A 22413-nucleotide genomic window follows, 5' to 3' on the forward strand; every position below is an offset into this window, starting at 1 on the left:
GAGAGGTGGGGGTGTGTGAGGGGAGGGGGGGGGGGGGGGGGGGGTCACTGAAAGATATTAAGCTGGGAAGCACTACATTAAGTTTTTAATTTAGAAAGTTCCTTCTGGTTCAACACGGACAAGAATCTGTAGGCGAGGGGGTGTAAGACAGAAGCAGGGAGGTTAATTACTAGGCTGCTACTGTCATCTAGATGAGAGGTGATGAAAACTGGACCAGGGCTCCCCAGCCTAGGTGCCTACCGGGAGCAGATACCACAGGTGAGTGACAAGAGCTAGTGTGAGAAAAATCAGGCTGCTCTCTTGGTCTTTCATTTCCCACTTTTTCTAGACTTGGGTAAAGCAAAGAAATTAAGTGTGACATGAGAGCCAGACTGCCTGGTTTCAAACTCCGGCTTCATCACTTATTGGATGTGTGCCTTTGGGCACATAATTTAACCTCTCTGTGCCCCAATTTCCTCATCTGCAAAATAGGCAAAAAAAGTTGTTGTGAGGATTAAATGAATATGTATATCTGTGTATATTCACATACACACACGCACTCACATATACAGTGTCTGACACATAAAAGTCCTCTTAGGGTTAGTTATTGTATCATCACCATTATCATTCTAAGACAAACAAGAGGGCAAAGGAGATGATAAATGGGCAAGCACTTGGTCAACTGGGAGCAATGTAATGATTGGGAGTAACAGGGAGTGGTGGGGACTGTGGAAAACTAGAGAGCACATGCCCCACCTAAGAAGGGCAGCTCCAGTTGACTGCTGTCATGCAGGGATGCAGGCTCACTGCTGCCACAAAGAATAACTTTTTTTTAATCAGAATTGTGATGTCCAATCCCTCAATCTTAAAAAGTCACTCCTACTTTTTTTTTTTTTTAAACAAAGCCTTGTGTGGTAAACAAAACACAGTGTGCAGGAACCAGCCCATGTGCCCCAATTTTCTACCTCTAAACTAAGACAAAAGCAATAGGAATGAAGAGGGTAGGGTTCAAAAGAGCTTTGGGAGATGGCACTGGTTGGGGCAGGCAACTGGTTAGACTGAGAGTAGGAGTAGGGTGGCCGTTAGGGAAGGGTCTGTGGTGTCTCAGGTGCCTGGAGAGAGGGCATTATTCTCCCCTCCCCTCACTGCCAAGTCTCTTCCCCCTCTGGTCCCTCCTTCTTTCAGCTCTCAGGTTGCCACTGGGAGAACCATACGTGAACTCTGGGACTGAGGCACTTCTTGAAGCTGGGGGCTCTTCTCTGCTTGTCTTACTTGAGAGCAAGGTTTTCAGAGTTAAGAGACACAGAGTGGACACAACATTAATAACCACACACAGACCTTTGAAAAGAAAACCAGGTCTTGTTACTCCTACACTTGCAACCTTCCAGAGCCTTCCTCTTGCACTTGGAATAATTCTGAAGTCCTTACGTTGCTCTACAAAGGCCACGCATGCTCTCACCCCTGCATCCCTCCCCAGCTTCATGTCTTCAGAAACTCAAATGTCAGGGCTGAGAGAGGCTTCCCTTGACCACCCTGTCTAACCTAGCTCCATTCCCACCAATAGTCTCTCTCCAGCCTGAATCTTGTTTTATTATCTTCCAATCATGTATTATCTACAATTGGCTTGCTATTTATGGCTTTCTTGTTTATGTCTGCTTTTTCCTTGTAAAATATAAGCTTGGGGAGGGCAGGTACTGTCATCCCAGGTTCCAGGAACACAGTAGCTGCTCAATAAATACATTTGGAATGAAAGAAGGTTCAAGAACTCCAGAAGAGTCATACATCTGATGATGGTTTATCTCAGTTCCTCTCCATCTGCGATAACACTTCCGTTCAGCAAACAGCTTTTCAGGGCTTAGAACTTTTCTTGGTCTCCTGTTAACAAGGGGGATGGTGGAAAATTTTCTCATTGGCCATCATTACTGTGAGTGCTGACCACTTACTGAACTTTTGCCCATTTCTGGCTTTGATAATCGGGGCCCTAATCAGGCTTTCTGGTTTACCTTGACCTTTTTTTTCAACCTCCTTGTATCTGTACTAAACCTGGTCCAGCTTTGGTTGCTATGGGCATTCTAGATTGTGTGAAAGAACACTGACTGAGCAGGCAGGCCTCAGCTTAGGTGGCACTGAGGGGACAAAGCATGTGGGGATATGGCAGGGAAGGTGTTTCACGTGCCAGAGTCAGTAGTTCTGCAGTGAGCCTTCCTCTTTCATGCCCCTTTCTCTTTCTTCCTTCTGCCTTCTCCATCTTTCTGCATAAATCCTTTCTTTTCCTGTCTCCTTTTACTATACAAGCTCAAGCCAGAAAGTCCTGAAAATGAATTTTTTTACACGACTTATGGAACCCAGTCACAATTCTACCTGGTGGAGGTCCACAGGGTCCCCCTAAAAGAGTGTGCAAAAACATGTATGTGTGTGTGCTTGAATTTTTTTCCTAAAGAGAGGCCCATAGTTTCCAACAGATTTTCTAAAGAACCTGTGTCCCCCAAACTGTGAACCATTGAAAAGGCTTGTTTCAGAGTGGGGGGCTCACAGAGTGATACAACTTCCCTATATAAAATGTCCAGAAAAGTCAAACTTCCAGAGACAGAAAGTAGACTTGTGGCGGGAAAGGGGAGGGACTGCCAGTGGACGTGAGGTTTTCTTCGGGGTCGATTGAAATGTTCTAAAATTAGATGGTGCTGTTGGTTATACAACTCTATAAATTTACAAAAAATCGTTGACGCGTACACTTAAAACAAGTGAATTTTATGGTATGCAAATTATACCTCAATAAAGCTGTTAAAAAAAAAAGTAGGCACCGAATTTCAAAAACATAGTATGAAAAAATGTAAAATATCTTATCAATACTTTTTTATATGATCACATGTCGAAATGACAATATCTTATAAATTGGGCTAAGTAAAATATACTATTAAAATTTTTAAAAAGAGCAGTTGATGACCATGGGCTGTCTCCCAAGGAGAAATGGTTCAGAGTAACCCAAGTTAGAGTATATTTCTGATCTCCACTGAGGGAAAGCAAAGAGGTCCATGGAGACTGAACAGGGCTAGGGGACCCGTGTGTCTCCTTTGCCTGAGTGGGGCGAAGGTAGAGCACACGGGGCTCTTGATATCTGGCTTCAGGTCAGAGTCAGGGCAGACTCGTCAGATCTAAGGAAGGACTTACTGACATGGAGAGGTTCTTCTTCAGGCTTGGCCGAAGACGATTCGCTGTCCTCAACGTCCTTGCTGCCTGTCGCCTGGGTGATCACACTCTGGGGCTCATCTGAGCCCGGGTTCACGGAGACCATGCTGCTCTGGGGGGATGACCCTCCACTTGTCCGAGACAGACTGAGGGTGGAGCCTCGCCGGCTTGGTTTGCGGCTGGTGACGCGTGCTACAGGAACCTTGAATCTCTTGGTCTGAAGGAAAGAGAAAATAAAGAGGGATTTTAGAAAGGAAGGAAGGAAGGGAAGAACGGAGGAAAAGAGGAACGGAGGGAGGAAAGTAGGAAAGAAAAAAAGCGAAAACCTGGCTCTGAATATGAATTCCTTTTGGCTCTTTCCAAACACCATGAGACATATCCTGGGTCTGGAAAGACCTTCTGTCACAAATCAAGATAATTTATACACATGTGTTTATTGGAAGCGAGTTTGATGGGACTTATGCTACTCAGTGAGTGCAATGGTTGCCCAAGTAGTCACCACAGGAAGCCAAACATGTTATTCCAATGATGTTGCCATGGACGACAACGGTTTTTTACTTTTCTTTTGTAATAATCATCAGAGTTGATTTTTAAACTGGGGGAGGATGGGTCTAATTTCTTTAGCTGCATCTTGGTTTCGACCCCCAATTCTATGTGTCAACCTTTTGCTCACCAAATGACACCTGGGGCTCAAAGAATAAAGATTTATGTTCACTGGGGTTTTCTGAAGATGGAGAAAACTCTAGGCTTGACACTCAGGAGGTGCAGGTGAGGGATGCAGATTTGTCTGATGAGGGGGCACTCTTGGGTGGAGGGGGGAGGAGCCATGATGGAGGTGGGTGGGAAGACCTAGATGACAAGTCCTAGGAGGTAAAAGGAGGTAGGTAGGGAAAGTCCTGCGAGAAGAATGGGAATTTTTGGAAGGAGTCAGAGTGGACAGGTTACAGGAATGTGTGCGTGTCTGTGTGTGTGTGCGTGCGTGCGTGCACACACACCGTCTTGCATGATCGGTGTCACTTCAGAGCGTACCGTGTGCGCTTATGTCTTCGTTTAATTCATGCTTCCTGTCTTAGGCTTCCTAACTTGCCCTAAGTTGCTCAGCTGCTCCAGGATAAGAGCTCAGTGAGGGTCTGGGCTACAGTTTACACTCCATTAAAAGAGAAACAATTTCATCTGAGAACATTTAAAATGAAAGCCCTTGGAGGGCAGTCCAAGGTCTTCTTTGGAGGAAACTCATAGTGTGTGATACCCTCGGGAAGAAGATAAGGAGAAGAGGCAGCACGGAAGACCACACAACACTTCATAAATATCTAACAGGGTGGAGAGAACTGTTTTCAGCAGGACTCAACCTCAGGGAGTCCGCTGTGTGTGATCAGAAGTAATGTTCTGATTGGCCACCTCATGGGGCCCTGAGTGTAGGTGGAACCTCCCTGCTCCGGAGGAGCGGAGGGATTTCTTGCTTGCACAGGGCAAGGGGAGGGTGGCGGAAGAGAGACGGAAGAAGGTTGTGGGGCTTAAGATGTGGTATCTTCCTGGGAAGGCCACCTCCCCCGATGTATTCGGTGAAATTCTACACAAGTGACGGAACGCTTCAGAATGTGATAGCCTGGGGAACTGGAGTTCAAACTGGGTTTAACCGGATCTCCAAGGGAGCATGGGAGTTACAAAATGACTGTGATAAAGAAAAAGCAAATGCCAAAAGTTGGCATGTTCTTCCCTTTGATAAATTAGGGGCTTGATGCAACGTCCCCTTTGTCCTGGCATCGCAACTGGACAAGAGCTTGCCAGACTGACAGCCCCTCTGCTCTCTGCCCCCAGAGGGAGAGAGAATGTCAGCGCTCAGGGATAATACCTGTAGAAGGCAACTCTTCCTGTCTCACCTGGCACGACATGAATTCTTGACTCTGGAAACCACAGTCTTTACATCAATGTCATTTTTGAAGGCTGGACAGATTGTGTCACCAGGGCAGCCTGGAGTCTTGCAATGAGCACCAGACTCAGAGCCAGGGAACCTCAAGGGGGCCCTGAACAGGTCACTCTCCCCTGCTTCCGTCCCCTCATCTATACAACAGAGAGGACGGGCTGGGATGATCTCAGAAGAGCTTTCCATACCCAGAGTTCTGTGTGCATCTTCCTTGCATCAGGATTTCATCCTGTGCTCCTAAAGTTGCCATTAATTAAAATTCAATTAAAAGCCACAGACAGGAAATCCAGAGTGAAGGGCTGACACTTCTCATTAATTGAGAGTGGCAGAAAAATAAAATGGGGGGGGGAAGATGTGACAGGCAGTTTCAGCATCCTGCTTGCCCTTTATTCAACTGACTCTCCCTGAATTGACTTAAATCCCCAAATGTTTCTTCTCTCTGTTTTGTATTTCACTCAGGAGTGGTATTAACTGGCTGCCATGTTGCACCTCGGGAGGGACTGCTTTTTGGCAACAAAGGAAAAGATTTCCCTGAATGATTCCTTGTACTTTCTTAGAAGGAGGGATTTCAAACTGGTGGCCCATGGGGAGACATGTTCAGCTGCCCAGAATTCTACAGATTGGGGATATCTTTATATAAGAACTGAGGTTACTGGTCTCTCTTGAAAATGATAAGCCCTGGGTCCCATCTTCACATGACGAGATGAGTAGAACTAAGCAGAGGTTCTTCCCTTTAGCTGTGCAGAATTCCTGTTTGCCACAGACCTCACCACTCCCTACTGTGTTACCCAGCCTGATTTTTTTTCATTTATGCCATTTGTCCGGCTCTTAATGATCACTGCCTTGGCACTGACAAACTCCACACATACAGAAGACTATCAGTTGCTGTGGAAGTTGACTGGAGCCTCTCTTTCAAAGTCCTTAATTTACAGGTGAAGAAACTGAGGTCAGGAGAGAGGAAAGGACTTCTCCAATGCCATGCAGTGAACAGAGTCACAGTGGCTAAACTAGGTCTCCTGATTCCTAATTCAGTGCTCCCTCATCCTCAGAATGGACCACACTGCAGCCCAGAGTTTGATCTACAAACTCGCCCAGGGGGGATTTCAATTCAGTGAGAGTTCAAGTGCAGTGACTCACTCGTCCTTCCTCCAACTGTAGTTGTGACTATTCCTGAAGGACATTTTTTTAAAGGTTTGTGGCTCCTGCTTTTTCTGTGCATCTCTGGAGACAGATACACACGATATCTCCATAGCAACTTTCTGTGATAAAAACAAAGGCTCTCCTTCTCAGGGCACTTAGAAGTGCCCTGATGAAACAGCAAGAAAACGGTGAAACTTCATGAGGGGCAATGATAATCCTACCAGAGAGAACATGCTTTTGAAGAGCTCAGTGTTTTAATAAACAGGGTTTGGTAAACAGATCCAGGATTAACTCTGGGCTCTGCCACTGCCCAGCTGCGTGGCCTCATGCAAATCACTTATCCTCTTCGAGCCCTAACTTTCTGCTCTCCTACCTGGAAATAAGAATACTGCCCCCATGGGGTTATTAGGAGGACAGGACTGGCTAATACACCTAAAGAGCTTCCTTAGCACAGAACCTGGCCCACTGTAATTCTGTTCAAGATTGGCTTCTAAAAATTACATAACCACAATAATGCTCAGCATTTTCACATTTTCAAAGTGAGATTGCATACTGTTTCCTGGGGTTCTTTACTAATGTAAAATAGCTAGCTATCGGGAAGCAGCCGCATAGCACAGGGAGATCAGCTCGGTGCTTTGTGACCACCTAGAGGGGTGGGATAGGGAGGGTGGGAGGGAGGGAGACGCAAGAGGGAAGAGATATGGGAACATATGTATAACTGATTCACTTTGTTATAAAGCAGAAACAAACAAACAAAAAGAAGTGAGCAGAAACCAGCATTATATCCATTTTGTGGGTTGGAGCACAGGTTCAGCAAAAATCTCATTGTGCGTCCTCTCAACTGCCTTTAGCTCTCTCCTCTTGCCGTTTATTATGGTGGTGCTTGCTTGTTAAGTGGATGCGTTTGGGGGTTTTGGGGGTTAGGAATGGTTTTGAGTGAAAAGAACAGACCTCTTGATTTTCTCTTAATAATAAACACACGTTCTAGTTTGTAGAAAACCCTGTCTGTTCAATCACTCACTTATTTTCTGACTGAGTTTGAAAGAAAAGGGAGAGTGAGAGAGAGAAGTGACTGTTACTGATTAAACGTAGACAGTGAGTGAATCCATGTCCTTCCAGTGACGTCTTATTAGGCGGCTGCTCGGCCACCCCCTCCCCGCTGCGTGAGGTGGTGTCCAGCCAAATGACCTTTCTTCTACAATCCCCAGATAAGCATTTCAATTAAAATTTATAAAAACCACCCAACAGCACGAGGTTCTGACTTCCCTTCACTCAGAGAACCAAGTAGAAAAAAATATCCCATCAGAGAGAAGACTGGCGAAAATGCCTCCCCCCCAAGTTGGGGCTGGTAGCCAGGCGGCAGGGTCACATGCTGACAGTTACCTTCGGGGCTGTGACGAAGCGCTCCCACCTCTGTCCCATGGACTTGTCCTTATTGATTTTCTTTATTGTGCTCTTGCTTCCACCTGGGTCCCTGAGTGAGAAACAGCTTAATGAGTTTTCCATTTCTAGAGCCTCAGTTTATTACAAGTACTTTTAAGAAATGCAGTAAAGAGATGATGGATGGTGGCTGTTCTCTGCTGTGACTTTTTCCCCCTCCTATACTCGGGAAGCAGTGGAAGGGACAGTTCTTCACCGCCGGGTCTCGCGAGTGGGAATCGAGGTTAGGAGAGACCGCCGCTTACCGGGCAGGGACTGAGGGAGGTGGGGTGTATTTGTACACATTCCGCATCTGTTTGCGTTTTGGACTTGGGTCCTCTCATAGACTCCAGGGCAGGTCTGCCGTTCCTCTTGGGGGTGAATTAAAAAGCATGTCCATTTCCAAATCTCTGCCGGCTCTGGTGCCTAAGGGTCCCACCATCAGGGCCACTTCTGAGTAAACGCACAGAGAGAATTACTAACTTTGCTTGGGCGGGGGGAGCTTACAGGGTGCGTTGCACAATGAAAATCACTGGTTTGGAGTTTATTGAGTGAAAATTCTACACAATTCTACATGCAAGACGCTTCTGTGCATTCTCGCTGAATCATCTCAGCAAAACCTTGTGACGCAGTGATTTATCATCCCATTGTACAGATGAGAAAACAAACTCGGGGTCTCAAGTCACTCATCCAGGTGCATATTCACAATGAATCTAATGACCCTCACTTGCATGGGTCCCGCCAGGGCCCTGTACCTAATTTTGTATTTTAACTTTGTATTCTTTTTCTTAAAGCGCCCCTCTCCCCAATTAAATAAACTTCAGGTTGCGTGAAACCTGCATCTTCCCTCATGGGTTGGAACTTTCTGGGTATGAGACTGAAGCCCCAGCAAGTTTGGATGGTGACATACCTATAACCCTTGATCTGAAACCTGTGGGACCGGATGTGTTGCCAAATTCAGAATCTTGGCCTTTTGGAATGGAAATATGCTGCACGTATACCATACGTTAACATAATCCTTCCAGTGGGGTCTCAGCAGCATCTTATAACCAAACACATTAATATTTCTGCAGTGATATATATGAATATTTACACTAGGTGGGATAAAGACCATAAATAGCTTCAAGTCAAGTCTTGCCACCAAATCAGTTTGGTTCGTGTCAGATTTTGCTGTCAAATTGAGTTATGGCGAAACTGAGTTTTCAGAGCCTTTTGGATTTTGGACCTGTGGCTATGGGGTGGTGGATCCCTGTTGATAAGCAAGCTCTCTCAGCGACCTCTACCTATCTATGCATTGACTGATCTGTTGATCTCTCCATCCATCCACCCATCCATCCATCCCTTTCTTTCTTTATCCCCTTTTTCTCTGCAGAAAGGGTTTTAGATGGCTGGGAGCCTTTAGATCATTTGGCTGGCTGTCACTCAGCGTAGAGGAGGGACTTGAGGGAATGAGACGGCCAGACCAGTTTGATGTGGGGAGGCACCAACAGGAGTCTAGACTTAGCAGGGGCTGCCAAGTGCTGGTGGTGGTGGGAGATGCTCAGATAGGAGGCAAAGGTGATCAAGATAAATAAAGCTCGATTCTTATGGCGTGGGGGTCTGAGCCGCAGAATCAAAGGTTTTTACCAGCCCAGACCGGGAGGGGGATGTGTGTGCTCTTTATTGGCGGAGCCCTTGCTGGGCACCTACCAGCTCACAGTCGCAAACTGAGAAATGCACACAGACGACAAGGTGAAAGTCAGGCTGGGGAGGGTGGGGTGAGAATGTACCTCCAAGCTTTTTGTAAGACTTTATGTTTGATTACACAAGAAAAAGCCCTCTGAATAATTAACAGTGAAGCTCACGTAACGTTGGTTCTGCCCGCCTCTCCCCAGAGTAATCAAATTAGGGAATATTTAAAATCCAGCTGGAGGAAGGAGCAGCAATACTTCAGTCCTATAAACAATATTTAAACTAGCGGCACTTTTGAAGTCTAATTTAAGGCTCACCAACTGGAAGCTTTAGTGTTTCCACTTCGGAGCGTTTCTTTCAAGACCACAGGGCTTTTCTCACTTTTCCCCTTTGCTAACGCAGCTCCTGCTGTGCCTCCAGGCTTCTTCTTGATGTTCAAAAGCAAACCCTCTTCCCCTTTTAAAATTAAATCTGGTACGGCCAAGCTTTCAAAATCTTAAATATTCAGACCCGATCGGGAAGATGGAGGTTTCTCGTTCACGCAGACTTCCAAGACGACCCCAAATCTATTGTGACTTCAGGCAGCAGGTTAAATGAGCTAAAAATGCAGCAAGCTTCCCAGGGATCTTAAAAAGCCCTGAGCATCGTTCTTGCAAAGCCACTGATAAAGAAAGGGCCTGGTTGGACAGAATCCGTCTCTCTGATGTTTCACTTTCAGTAGCAAATAAGCCAAAAAGGAGGATCGATAGGGGGAGAAAAGGAAATAACCCAAGCGCTGTCATCCACAGTGGGCTGACCACACACTACTACACAGGCAAGCTGAAGCTCCTGCCCACGGCCTGGAGGGACAGGCAGGGCCCTTCACCCACCAGAGTCCCAGGTCTTCTCGGCTTCTTAAAGTCGGGGGTCGCTCTGTGACTTGCTTTGTTCAAAAATACTTGAGCGAAAGTGACACGTGGCCTGTAGGGCGATGCTTTAAGGGCCAGTGCTCAGGTCAGATTCCCTTTCCCGCTGGGTCCTTGGGCCACTACGGTGAGCAGAGTCCCGTGCGGTGGACACGTCAAGGGTGAGCGAGAAATGAACTTGTGCTGCGCTAAGCTGCTGAGATTTGGGGGTTGCTCATCACGGCAGCTTAATTGACCTTACCTAACCGATGCCTCTGATTTACTGTCTGTGTGACCTCAGGCCAGTCTCTCCTGAGCATCAGAACCAGGAAAAGGGGTGTAGCTGGGTGGTTAACAATGGGTTTAAGAGTCGGGCGGACCAGCTGTTTGAGTCTTCCGCCTGCCCTGCTGCTTCCTAGATGTGAGATTTCGTGTAATATTTACCCTCTCTGAGCCTCAGTGTCCTCATCTGTCAAATGGGGGAACATCAGCTAAGTCAGAGGATGATTAGAGTGAAGATGCAATGAAATGGGGCTCGTTAGGAGCTTTCCAGGGTGCCTTGTATACACAACTGAATACAGCTGAACTATGAACAACACATGCTTTTTTCAACAGAAACCTTAATGTGGCTTGGAGGAGGGGCTGATGGTGGGGAAGGAGACACTAGGGCACATCCGTGGGGGAGAAGTGGCTGTGATTTTGAGACCACATTTTCTCTCTGCTGAAGCTTTCTGGGGGATCCTATTTGCCAGAAATCAAGGGAAGAAGTCGTTGAGCACCGCTGCATCTCTTTTTAACTGTACCGCCAAGCACATTTTGTTCCTAGCAGCCACTTGAAGACATCTATCCACAGCGGCAATCAGAGTAATTTTCTCAAATACTTCACTCTTTCTGAATCCGCATTTGCTTCTCAGGGTGGAAAGTCTGCTGGCTGGTTGAGGATGTGTTCACGTGTCCACAACAAGATGGGAGAACGGACGTAACTGCTAATTTTGCAGTAGGGAGGGAACAGAGTTCAAAGCTCCCAGGATCTCCCAGGCCAGGGTGCCCGTCCCAACTCCTGAGTGACAGGTGCTCTGATCATCTTGCCACGTTTTCCCACTCCTGTAGAGATGTCCACTTGAGAACAGGCGTGGAGGAATGATGCAATTAGGTCAGTGCAGGTAAAATCAGAGACTTCACTCAAACGTCACCTTCTCTGTGAGTCTTTCCCTGACGACCCAACTTAAAAGTCACCCCCCCACACCCTGTCACTATCACATCACCCTGTCAATTTCTTCATGACGCTTAATGCTATCTCAAGGAATCTTGATTATTACATGTTTATTATCTGTTGCTCGCCTCCACGTGGATCCCTTGGAATAGAAGATCAAGAGAGCAGGAATGTTGTCTTATTTTCATGGGTGAATCCCCAGTAGTGCCTGAAAAAAGTGGGTTGAAGGAAAATGAGACTTTCTGGGGTCGGGGTGGGGGGAAGCGTTGCTGCTAACGTGTTGTTCAGAATGATGCCGCCTTTTTTTCACAAGAGTGACAATCCAGCAAACACTTAAAAGATTTGGGGGGAATTGGTTAAGTATGTTGATAAACTCCACAGTCGTTAAAAGAGGTTTTGACATGGAGAGATGTTTAACGTATTTATTAAGTTAAATAACAAAAATTTAGTTGCAAAACAATAAATGTAAACGGCTTTTTTTAAAGGAAATTATATATTTAGATATCATATGATCTTGGTAAGTTGGGGTCCCTTTTGTATCCTGGCAAATAAATGAGTTATTCTTTTTTTTTTTTTCTTGACACCAGACTGTTCCCTAAATTAATTGAAGATTTGAGTGCCTTGGCTAGAAACAGAGGAAACAATCATTTAGTGGTTAAGTGCACATGCTTTGCGTCTGGGCTACCTGGGTTCAAGTCCTGACTTCTACTAGCTGCGTAACTTGCAGCAAGTTACTTAAATTCTCTTTGACTCAGTTTCCTCATTTGTAAGTCAGAATGAGGCCCCAATAAGGTCATATATCCAGAGCAGTGCTTGACAAAGACAGCACTCAAATGCCAGCTATTTTCTTTATAACACAGTAGCTGGATTTAGGTGACTGTGTCATATTTGAAATGCTTTATATATAGAAAGGCATCTATATTTTTCTAAAGCAGGTGTGGGTTCTTTGTGCCTGAGAAGCCCAGCCTTTTTCTTAATGAAAATCAGGATTTTCCATTTGGACTCTCCACTTAAGAGTGGGTCCAGGAGTTCCCTGGTGGCCTAGTGGTCACTGCCGTAGCCCAGGTTCAATCCCTGGTCGGCGAACTGAGATCCTGCAAGCCAAAAAAAAAAAGAGTGGGTCCAATGGTGTCTCTCTGGGACAGCCCGAGGCAGTAAGACATACCTGACTGCCCCAGCGGAGAGCACATGATTACATGCCTATGGAGGCTCAAGGCTGTTGGAACAGCTCCTTCCCTCTGCCTGGAAGGTACATCAGTAACTCTTCACTTCCCTCTTAGGCCTGGGGTCTGTTCTGTCCTTCCCCACTGGGTGGGGGTGAGTGGCACTGGGAAGAGGTGGCACTAAGGCTTGAAGTGCTTGCTTAACACCGGGTCTTGTCTGTTTCTCTGTAAAGATCCATTCGTTTCTACTCAGTCCTTGGAAAGTGAGTCTCTAGTAAGAATAAAACCAGTACAAGTTCACAACCCCTGAACCAACTCCAAAATCCAAAGGGTCTTGACAACCAAAAAAACAAAATTAATAACCTATTTGGCAGCAAAACATGACCTGAACTGATGGGAGGCTATTGATGACCTTTATTTACCTTTGAGTATCCACTTAGTATAAATATTCATTCAGTTTTTTTCCTGCAGAAATACGTTTGATGCTAGGGTGCTGCCCCAGCTCCCTCTGGGAGTATGATATTCTATATGGTATATGTCCCATATTTCTTTTCTAAAATGTCAAAAAAGAAAAAAAAATTCAGAATTCTGAAACGCAGCTGGTCCCAAAGGTTTGAATAAAAATCTGTGGGCCCTGATATATGAAACAAGTCTTACTTTGCCTAAACAGAAGCCTACATCTCTCAGAGAAGGGTAATTAGTACATTCATTATTGAAGGCTCAGTTTCTGCTCTGTGTGGACCTGATCATCTTGTCAATTGAAATAAACTGTCCTGCTAGGAGTAGAATTAATGAGGATGCTGGGAAATGATAATGTGTTTCAACTGCCACATGATGAAATTGGGAAGGCCTTTTTTCCTTTTTTTTTTTCTAAATAAAGCAGAGACTCAGGTGCAACTAAGAATGCAATGCTAAAATCTCTCATCTGTCCATTTACCAAACCATTCGCCAATCCATCCAAATATGGGATCTTCCTGCAGTGAACAAAGATCATCTGTTTGTAGCACGCTAGATGCCAGTTAGTAAAGTTTTGCTGCCTGTAGAAAGCCCACTTTGAGGTGTTGAATCACCCCACTTTCTTACTATAAAATCCATAAGGGGGCAGGATTGGACCTACAGCCATCATAATGTCTAACAGAAACGAAACCTCTGGGATCTACAGGTCCTGGAGAATGGATGTTTCCTTCTGGAAAATGCATGGTGGGTATCAGGACTCAAGGTTTATGTTTCGAGCACTTTAATAACAGAAGATGCTTGCTTGTTGGTGGAAACTGAGAAGCACAGCCAGGGGAACTGAAGATGTGGTATTTTCCTCTTGGGGTCATTCCCTGGATTGCCCATCTTTGCAACCAGATTTTGGTTGAACTCACGTAGCCTTCCCCCCACCCGCCCCCATCTCGTTGTATCTGTATCCATTCGCTCAGTGAACATGGATCTCAGCTGTTGGTAAAATTCTGCTCAGAGCTTTATTTCTTCCCTAGCCCTAAGTCTCAATGGTATTGACAGTCATAGCTCTAACTGCTCTTTAAAATCGGGATTTTGATCTTGAATAGCTATTGTCTTCTCAGACATCAGGCTAAATGTTCTATGTACTCTGTCTTGCTTAATCCTTACAAGAACTCTTCTGAAACAGGAACACATTTGACACATGAAGAAACCAAGACCCAGAGATGTTAAGTGACTTTGCCCAAGGTTACACAGCCATTAAGTGGCAGGGCCTGGACTCATCCATGTCCTTCTGAGGTCAAAGTCCTTGACCTTAATCACTCTACTCCCTCTGGGCTTTAAAAAATGTGTTTGAAGATTTGGGGAAATTCACATTATGGCATAAGTGTGAAACATCATAAATAGGGATTAAGCATTAAAGCAGAAGACACCCTTTTCTTACTAACTAAAAAAAAAATCTTTCTGGCACTTGCTAGGGAACATAACACTCGCCCTGCCCCCATCATTCCTAACTTTTTTTTTTTTTTTTTTTTTTTTTTTTGATTTTTTAATCAATCCCAAACAATGGTGTGCTAGAGTCAGCTCATACTGCATCACAAGAACTACACTTGCGCATCTCTTCCCAACTCCAAGTTAGTAACATCATTGTGGTAAGCTTGAAATCAGCCATGGAAATCAGCATGGCTGCAAATCATGGTTTTTCCCTCTCTGGAGAACTGGTGATTAAACACTGACCAGCATACCACTGACCCCAAAGTAAAATCACCATCAGGAGCAAAGGGTTCACTGAAAAAAACAACCCCCAACAAATACTCTGACTTCCTGGGGGAATCATTCCTGGGCTGCATTTTTCCTTCAGGTCTGGCTGAGGTTCTGGTTGGTTGACGTTCTGCTCTTACAGAGCTGGACATCCTCGGTTCCCTGATAGGATACTGTCCTGACAAGTCACAGAAGAACCTCCACTTGACTCAATGTAACCACTGTCTTTTTTTTTTTGGATAACAATTTTGGGTCCCCTTATGGGCATATTTCTCAAACCAATCAAAGGAAACAAAGATGGTCCTTTTTGTCTTCTCAATCCAAATTCTGTATTATGTCCTTTCCTCAGTTTGGGAGAGTGGTGACCAAATGTCAGGGGCAAGATGTTGCCAATGGTAGCTCATTCAGGGAGATACAATGCTTTTAGAGGTCCACTGGTCCTGGGGCCTTTCTCTTAGAATCTAGGTATCAACTGTGAAAAAAATTAGATGTTGCCCGGACCCATAAATTCTATTTCTCAGAACCTAGCCAACAGAAATATTTTCAACCCGGCACAAAATATACGTGCAAGGATATTCCATGCAGTACTATTTGAAATGGCAAAAACTGGGGAACAACCCTAGTGTCCATTAGTAGAGAAATGGCTATCTAAAATATGGTCTGTCCAGACCAAAGAATACTCAAATATGAAAAGAATATGGTAAAAATGTTAAAAGAATGTGGAAGCTTTGCCTGTACCATGTTGGTGAACAAATGTTTGCTGGGCCAGGCAGATTCAATGGGACACAGGGTGGACTCACTCACTACACCCAGCCCGTGTTCTTTGCAGGCATCTCTGGTGATAGCTCTATTCTAAGAAGAGGTCCTCAGTCTAAATCCTGCTAGGCAGTTACGGGGAAGGTCAAAGTTTCTTCCTGAGTCTTTCGGGCCTTTACTGTTTTTAGCTCAAAGTAATCCACATGCCAAAGAGACATTCTGGCATGGCAAATTCTGCTCCCCTACAACTGTGATGGAAAGATGTCCGTTAAGACACTGTAAAAGGGGGAAAGTCACATGCAGAACAATATGCAAAGCATGATCCCATTTCTGTTAAAAAAAAAAAAAGTGTGTGTGTGTGTGTGTGTGCGCGCGCGCGCGCTGGCGCAGCATTAGAAAGGAGGCGGAAGGAGGAAGGACATACCTCAGACTTTAAAAGGATTTCCTCTAGGGAGCGGAATGGATTTGGGGCAGGAGGAGATAAAGGCTTTGACATCTTATATGCTTCTGAATTTTTTGGAAGTTTTTAATAGGAATAGATTGTATTCATTTACTACTTGAGCAGTTTTGTTTCACACAAAAATAATGTGTGGGAAATGTTTTAAAGCTGTGGTTTTCAAACAAATTCTGTATGCCACAAAGGTATCTTGGAAGTAACAAGGGTGCCTTGGTTGGGGTGGAAGTGAGTTGCTCTCCCAACCTCCTGCTTCATGTAGAAGGTCCATTTTGAAAAAATTTTTAAACATTATTGGGGTTTCTATTATTAAAAAAGGATTTCTGCTGCTTAAAAAAAAATAAAGGTTATAAACCACTGCATCAAGGGGAACTGCAGTTTTAAATTCATCCCAACCAAAAATATGGAATCAGTTGGAGTTACTGATCTATCAATAGATGCATGACTTATATTTCTGGTTACATTTGAGGTCAGTAGCATGGCTGGGGGAGGGGAAGGGATCCCTCGCCCCAAGGGGGAAATTGGGGGAACACTGGGAGGGCAGAGGATCAAAAGGGAGTGTGGCCAGGTTCCCCCTGCCCACTCGGGCCCCCAGGAACCTGCTGAGATCCTGGGCCTGATCCTCTGCCCAAGGAGGCAGCCTCCAGCCATGCGGGTCCTGAGGGAGTGGGAGGGAGGGAAGGGGGAGCAAAAGTAAAGGCAAGACCTCTGGGACCAGCACCCCTGAGGGGCGGCTGGGGGAGGGGACGAGTTCCTACACCCAGTGGGACCCACCCACGATTAGGGGTCCAGCGACGGGAAAGACCCTGGGGGAGACGGTGGGGGAGGGGCGCGAAGGAACGGAGGGGAACGGGGCCAGCGCTTTCCCTATCCACTTAGGCACTGGGGAGCCCAGCAGGCTGGGTCTTAATCCTTTGCCCTGGGAGCCTCCCTCCTGCCGTGCAGAGCCCAAGCCCCACCCCACACCCCCACCCAGGGCCCCCCAGGCTCCCGTGTCCCCTGCATCGGCAGGATATATTTTGTTAGTGTTCTCTCCTTTTGGCTTGTCCCCCCCCACACACACCTTTTTGTTTCTTTTCTCTGTTGTGGTTTTATTTTACCTTGTTGCAGTTGTTTCAATTATAGTTTTATTTTTCCTAATATATTCTTATCTTTCTAATTTTATTTTGTTTTTTATTCTTTGATATTGTACTGCTCCTTTTAATCGTTTTTCTTTCTTCCTTCCTTTTTTTTTTTAACTGCACCATGAAACTTGCAGGATCAGGTTGGAGGTCGGCCCTGAGCTCCTGTGGTGGGAGCTCTGAGTCCAAACCACTGGACTAACATACAACCTCAGACCCCAGGGAATATCAATCGTAGTGAGGCCTGCCACAGGTCCTCCTCTCAGCACCAAGACCCAGCTCTATCCAACTGCCTGCAAACTCCAGTGCTGGACGTCTCAGGCCAAACAACCAGTAAGACAGGAATACAGCACCACCCATCAAAAAAAAAAAGCCAAAAAAATATGTTACAGACAAAGGAGCAAGGTAAAAACCTACAAGACCAAATAAATGAAGATGAAATAGACAACCTACCTGAACAAAATTCAAAGTAATAATAGTAAAGATGATCCAAAATCTCAGAAACAGAATGGAGAGAATACAAGAAACATTTAACAAGGATCTAGAAGAACTAAAGAGCAAACAAACAGTGATGAACAACACAATTACTGACATTAAAAATACTCTAGGGGTTCCCTGGTGGCGCAGTGGTTGAGAGTCCGCCTGCCGATGCAGGGGACACGGGTTCGCGTCCCCGGTCCGGGAAGATCCCACATGCCACAGAGTGGCTGGGCTCGTGAGCCATGGCCACTGGGCCTGCGCATCCGGAGCCTGTGCTCTGCAACGGGAGAGGCCACAGCAGTGAGGCGCCCGCGTATCGCAAAAAAACAAAACAAAACAGAAAAACAAATTCTAGAAGGAATCAATAACAGAATAACTGAGGCAGAAGAACGGATAAGTGAGCTGGAAGATAAAATGGTGGAAATAACTGCCAGGGAGCAGAATAAAGAAAAAAGAATGAAAGGAATTGAGGACAGTCTCAGAGACCTCTGGGACAGCATCAAACGCACCAACATTTGAAATTATAGGGGTCCCAGAAGAAAAAGAAAGGGTCTGAGAAAATATTTGAAGAGATTATAGTTGAAAAGTTCCCTAATATGGGAAAGGAAATAGTCAATCAAGTCCAGGAAGCACAGAGACTACCATACAGGATAAACCCAAAGAGAAACACACCGAGACACATATTAATCAAACTATCAAAACTTAAAAACAAAGAAAAAATACTAAAAGCAGCAAGGGAAAAGCAACAAATAACATACAAGGGAATCCCCATAAGGTTAACAGCTGATCTTTCAGCAGAAACTCTGCAAGTCAGAAGGGAGTGGCAGGAAAAAGTTAAGAGAATTCAGCACCACCAAACCAGCTTTACAACAGATGCTAAAGGAACTTCTCTAGGCAGTTCCTAGAGGAGGAAACACAAGGAAACACAAGAGAAGGAAAAACAAACCTAAAACAATTAAGAAAATGGATTAAGAAAATGGTAATAGTAACATACATATTGATAATTACCTTAAATGTAAATGGATTAAATGCTCCCACCAAAAGACACAGACGGGCTGAATGAGTACAAAAACAAAGCCTGTACATATACCGTCTACAAGAGACCCACTTCAGACCTAGAAATTGTAACTATTTATGCACCCAACAGAGGAGCACATCAATACATAAGGCAAATGCTAACAGCCATAAACGGGGAAATCGACAGTAACATAGTAGGGGACTTTAACACCCCACTTTCACCAATGGACAGATCATCCAAAATGAAAATAAATAAGGAAACACAAGCTTTGAATGACACATTAAGCAAGATGGACTTAATTGATATTTACAGGACAGGCCATCCAAAAACAACAGAATATACTTTCTTCTCAAGTGCTCATGGAACATTCTCCAGGATAGACTATAACTTGGGTCACAAATTAAGCCTTGGTAAATTTAAGAAAATTGAAATTGAATCAAGTATCTTTAGAAAAGAAGTAAAACTGTCACTGTTTGCAGATGTCAGGATGCTATACAGAGAGAATCTTAAAGATGCTAACAGGACACTACTAGAGCTAATCAATGAATTTGGTAGAGTAGCAGGATACAAAATTAACGCACAGAAATCTCTTGCATTCCTGTACACTAATGATGAAAAATCATGAAGTAAGTCAGAAAGAGAAAAACAAATACCGTATTCTAACACATATATATGGAATCTAAAAAAAAAAAAAAATGGTTCTCATGAACCTAGGGGCAGGACAGGAATAAAGACACAGATGTAGAGAATGGACTTGAGGACATGGGGAGGGGGAATGGTAAACTGGGATGAAGCGAGAGAGTGGCAATGGACATATATACACTGCCAAATGTAAAACAGCTAGCTAGTGGAAAGCAGCTGCATAGCACAGGGAGATCAGCTTGGTGCTTTTTGAGCACCTAGAGGGCTGGGATAGGGGAGGGTGGGAGGGAGACGCAAGAGGGAGGGGGTATATACGTATGCATATAGTTGATTCACTTTGTTATACAGCAGAAACTAACACAACACTGTAAAGCAATTATACTCCAATACAGATGTTAATAAAAAAAAAAAGACACACAACAAAACTTTGAAAGGCAAAACATGAAAACATGGAGAATGAGAGGAGTAAAAGGAGCGGGAGAGGAGGAAAAAGAAGAGGAACAAATGAAGAATAGCACTGGGGAGACATGGTCCAAGAAGGGAGCTGGAGAGAAATCTAGCTGTGCTTCCAGGGTGGGGCTGGGCTAGCTGGCCAGTTTCTGTGGTGTAAATACTCCCACCGTGGCTGAATCATCTCAAGCTTCCGATGTGGAGTTGGGGAGAGATGCTGGGAGGGATGCACAGGGGGGCTGTCACCACCGCATGACCTGTATGACCTGGCTCCAGCTCACCCCCCGTTTGGACCCCACATAGTAGCACTCCTAAAGCAACCCACCCACCAAGAAACAGCAGTAGGAGGAAGGGAACCCATGGGAGCTTCCTCCCCCACGGCCCAGTCTCTTGCTAGTTACACGGCAGGTGGAAGGGCTGAGACCTACTTCGGATTCCAGCAGGTGATCACGGGCTTCATGGTGTGGTGGGTGTGGTCGATAGTCAGGGCTTCCAGGAGCCAGTGGAGGGCACAGAGCTGGCGGAAGATGGGCTCGCTGCAAAGACAGAGGGAGGAAGCCCAGGGGGCTCCTGTTAGAACAACATTCTTCACAACAGTGGCGACAGAGACAGGGGTGGTGCTGGCTCCCGGCTGGAGAGCTGTCTCCAGGCTCCAGGAGTGTGGCAGCATTTGCCACGCACCAGCATTAAACTTTCCCAATGGGCTCCTGAGCTATTTATTGGCCCCACTTTACAGATGAGGGAACTGAGGCTCAGAAGAGGTGAGGAACTTGTGCAGGTCACTGGGCCAGTAGGCGGCAGAGCTGTGATCTGACACAAGGTGACCCTATGCCAGTTACTGGGGATTTGCATGCACAGTGGGAAGGGACAGGGGAGGGTGTCCCACAGGTAGAGGACTGGATTCAGGCAAATGAGGGGGCTGAAGGAAATGAACATCCTACAGGCATCCGGTTCTTCATCTGATAAAAATACAATAAATACACTAGCAGGGTCCAAAACGTCCGGAAACACAAGGAAACTAGTGTATTTATTGTACTTTCTCTCCACCCCAATTAACAACTAGACCCACTGCTTTAAATTTATAAATCCTTTGCCCCAAATGTAGCTGGATGTTGAGGAAAACCACATTGAACACATGATTTGAAAATGTAACTAAAACACCATTTAAAAATAGGTCTAACCTGTATTTTCTGATTTGGGGGGCATTCTGTATTACGATGAGACAGGCATTGGGTAGGACACCTGACACGTGTTATTTATTTCTCCCCAAACCCTGCCGGATAGGAATCATTATCTGAATTTTAGAGAAGAGGAAACTGAGCCTCAGAGAGGGGCCATCGGTTTGCTCCAGGTCACACAGCATGTTGGTGGCAGAGATGGGGCCTGAATACCCCATTCAATGCTCTCGACAACCCTATAAGAAAGGTGACTTTATTCTGTCCTCTGCAGACAAGGGACTGGGAGAGGTAGAGTTGCCTGAGGTCACGCTAGGATTAGTGAGGATTTGAACCCGCATCTGTTTAATCCCAGAGACGGTGCTTTTGTGGACCTGAGCTCTTATTGTTTGAGGTGCTGATGGGGCCAAATGAGTGGCCACCCCGAGAGCAAGGTCAGGAGAGGGTTAACCTGCTGCCTGCATTCTTCCTGGAAGTGAGGGGGAGTCCCAACTGGCCAGCCCCTCCCTGCATGATTTCTCCTCTAACACTAATGGGCCAGACGCCTCCATTACCAACCTGTGTAATTGCTCTTCTCTGAAACTGCTACTGTATTGATCCATACTCCCCAGGGCTCCTGGGCCTGTGCTCAGAGGGGCAGGCAGAAATCCACCCTCCAGCTTCCAGGAAGGCCCCAGCTCAGAAGGTGGAGTCCGAGCCCTGGGGCTCAAGTGTGGAGCAGGCCCAGGCGTATCCCGGAGAGCCCCTTGAGAGGCACCCATGTCACTCTGCTTGCAGGGGGAGCTACCCCCATGCACCCCACTCCTCCGCCCCCATGCTCTGGGGCAGCCGTGTCCACCCGGTCTTAGGAAAACTAGAGTCAGCAGCTCTGTCTCTCTTTTTTCATCTATAGCGCCTTCCTTCCTTTTTTTTTCCATCCACAAATTATTTTCTAATAATAAGCACCCACGCATCCCTCACTTCTAATTTAAAGGACCCGCAAGTCCACAGCCTTCCCAGTTCTGTGTCTTCCCCCTTTACACCATCTTGGTCCCTACAGGTAAGTGCATTTTGGCAGCTCTGGGTACCAACAGTAGCAGTGGCTGTACCATGTGCCCAGCCCTGTGCAGACACCTCCCTGTACCCTCACTGTGACCCCAGGCAGTTGTGAAAAGCCCAAGGAGACGCCCCCTCTTCTGTTCACAACTCAGAGCCCCTGCAGGCCTGGGCGTTCCGTTGTGTCCATTGCGGGTGGGGAGGGATGGGTAAGGGAGTTAGCTGGTGAGGTGGGATGTGCTTCGTGGCAGGGGGCCGAGAGGCACGTGAGCATCAGACTCATTTCTGCAGGTGACAGGAACGGGCACAAACGTGGCCCTCTCCCTCCCTTGCTTAAGATCTTCAGACTCCCTAAACCATCTGCTATGGATTGAGTTATGTCCCAAAGTTCATATGCTGAAGTCCTAATCTCTAGTACCTTAGAATGTGACTGTACTGGGGACCTTTAAAGAGGTGATGAGGTTAAAATAAGGCCAAGAGGGTGGGTCCTAACCCAAT

General features: G+C 45.8%; 1 protein-coding gene across 1 annotated transcript in view; it reads right to left on the reverse strand.

The window, feature by feature from the left end:
- Window positions 1-22413, reverse strand: part of CCDC60 (coiled-coil domain containing 60) — a 132101-nt gene that overhangs the window by 16972 nt on the left and 92716 nt on the right. The window contains exons 7-9 of the mRNA XM_024758473.1: window positions 20134-20241; window positions 7613-7703; window positions 3148-3382 (exon numbers count right to left, since the gene is read on the reverse strand). Coding sequence (XP_024614241.1) covers window positions 3148-3382; window positions 7613-7703; window positions 20134-20241 — 434 coding nt within the window. The remainder of the gene's footprint in view (window positions 1-3147; window positions 3383-7612; window positions 7704-20133; window positions 20242-22413) is intronic.

The sequence above is a fragment of the Neophocaena asiaeorientalis genome, unplaced genomic scaffold, assembly GCF_003031525.2.
Source record: "Neophocaena asiaeorientalis asiaeorientalis breed wild unplaced genomic scaffold, Neophocaena_asiaeorientalis_V1.1 scaffold77, whole genome shotgun sequence".
NCBI classification, from domain to species: domain Eukaryota; kingdom Metazoa; phylum Chordata; class Mammalia; order Artiodactyla; family Phocoenidae; genus Neophocaena; species Neophocaena asiaeorientalis.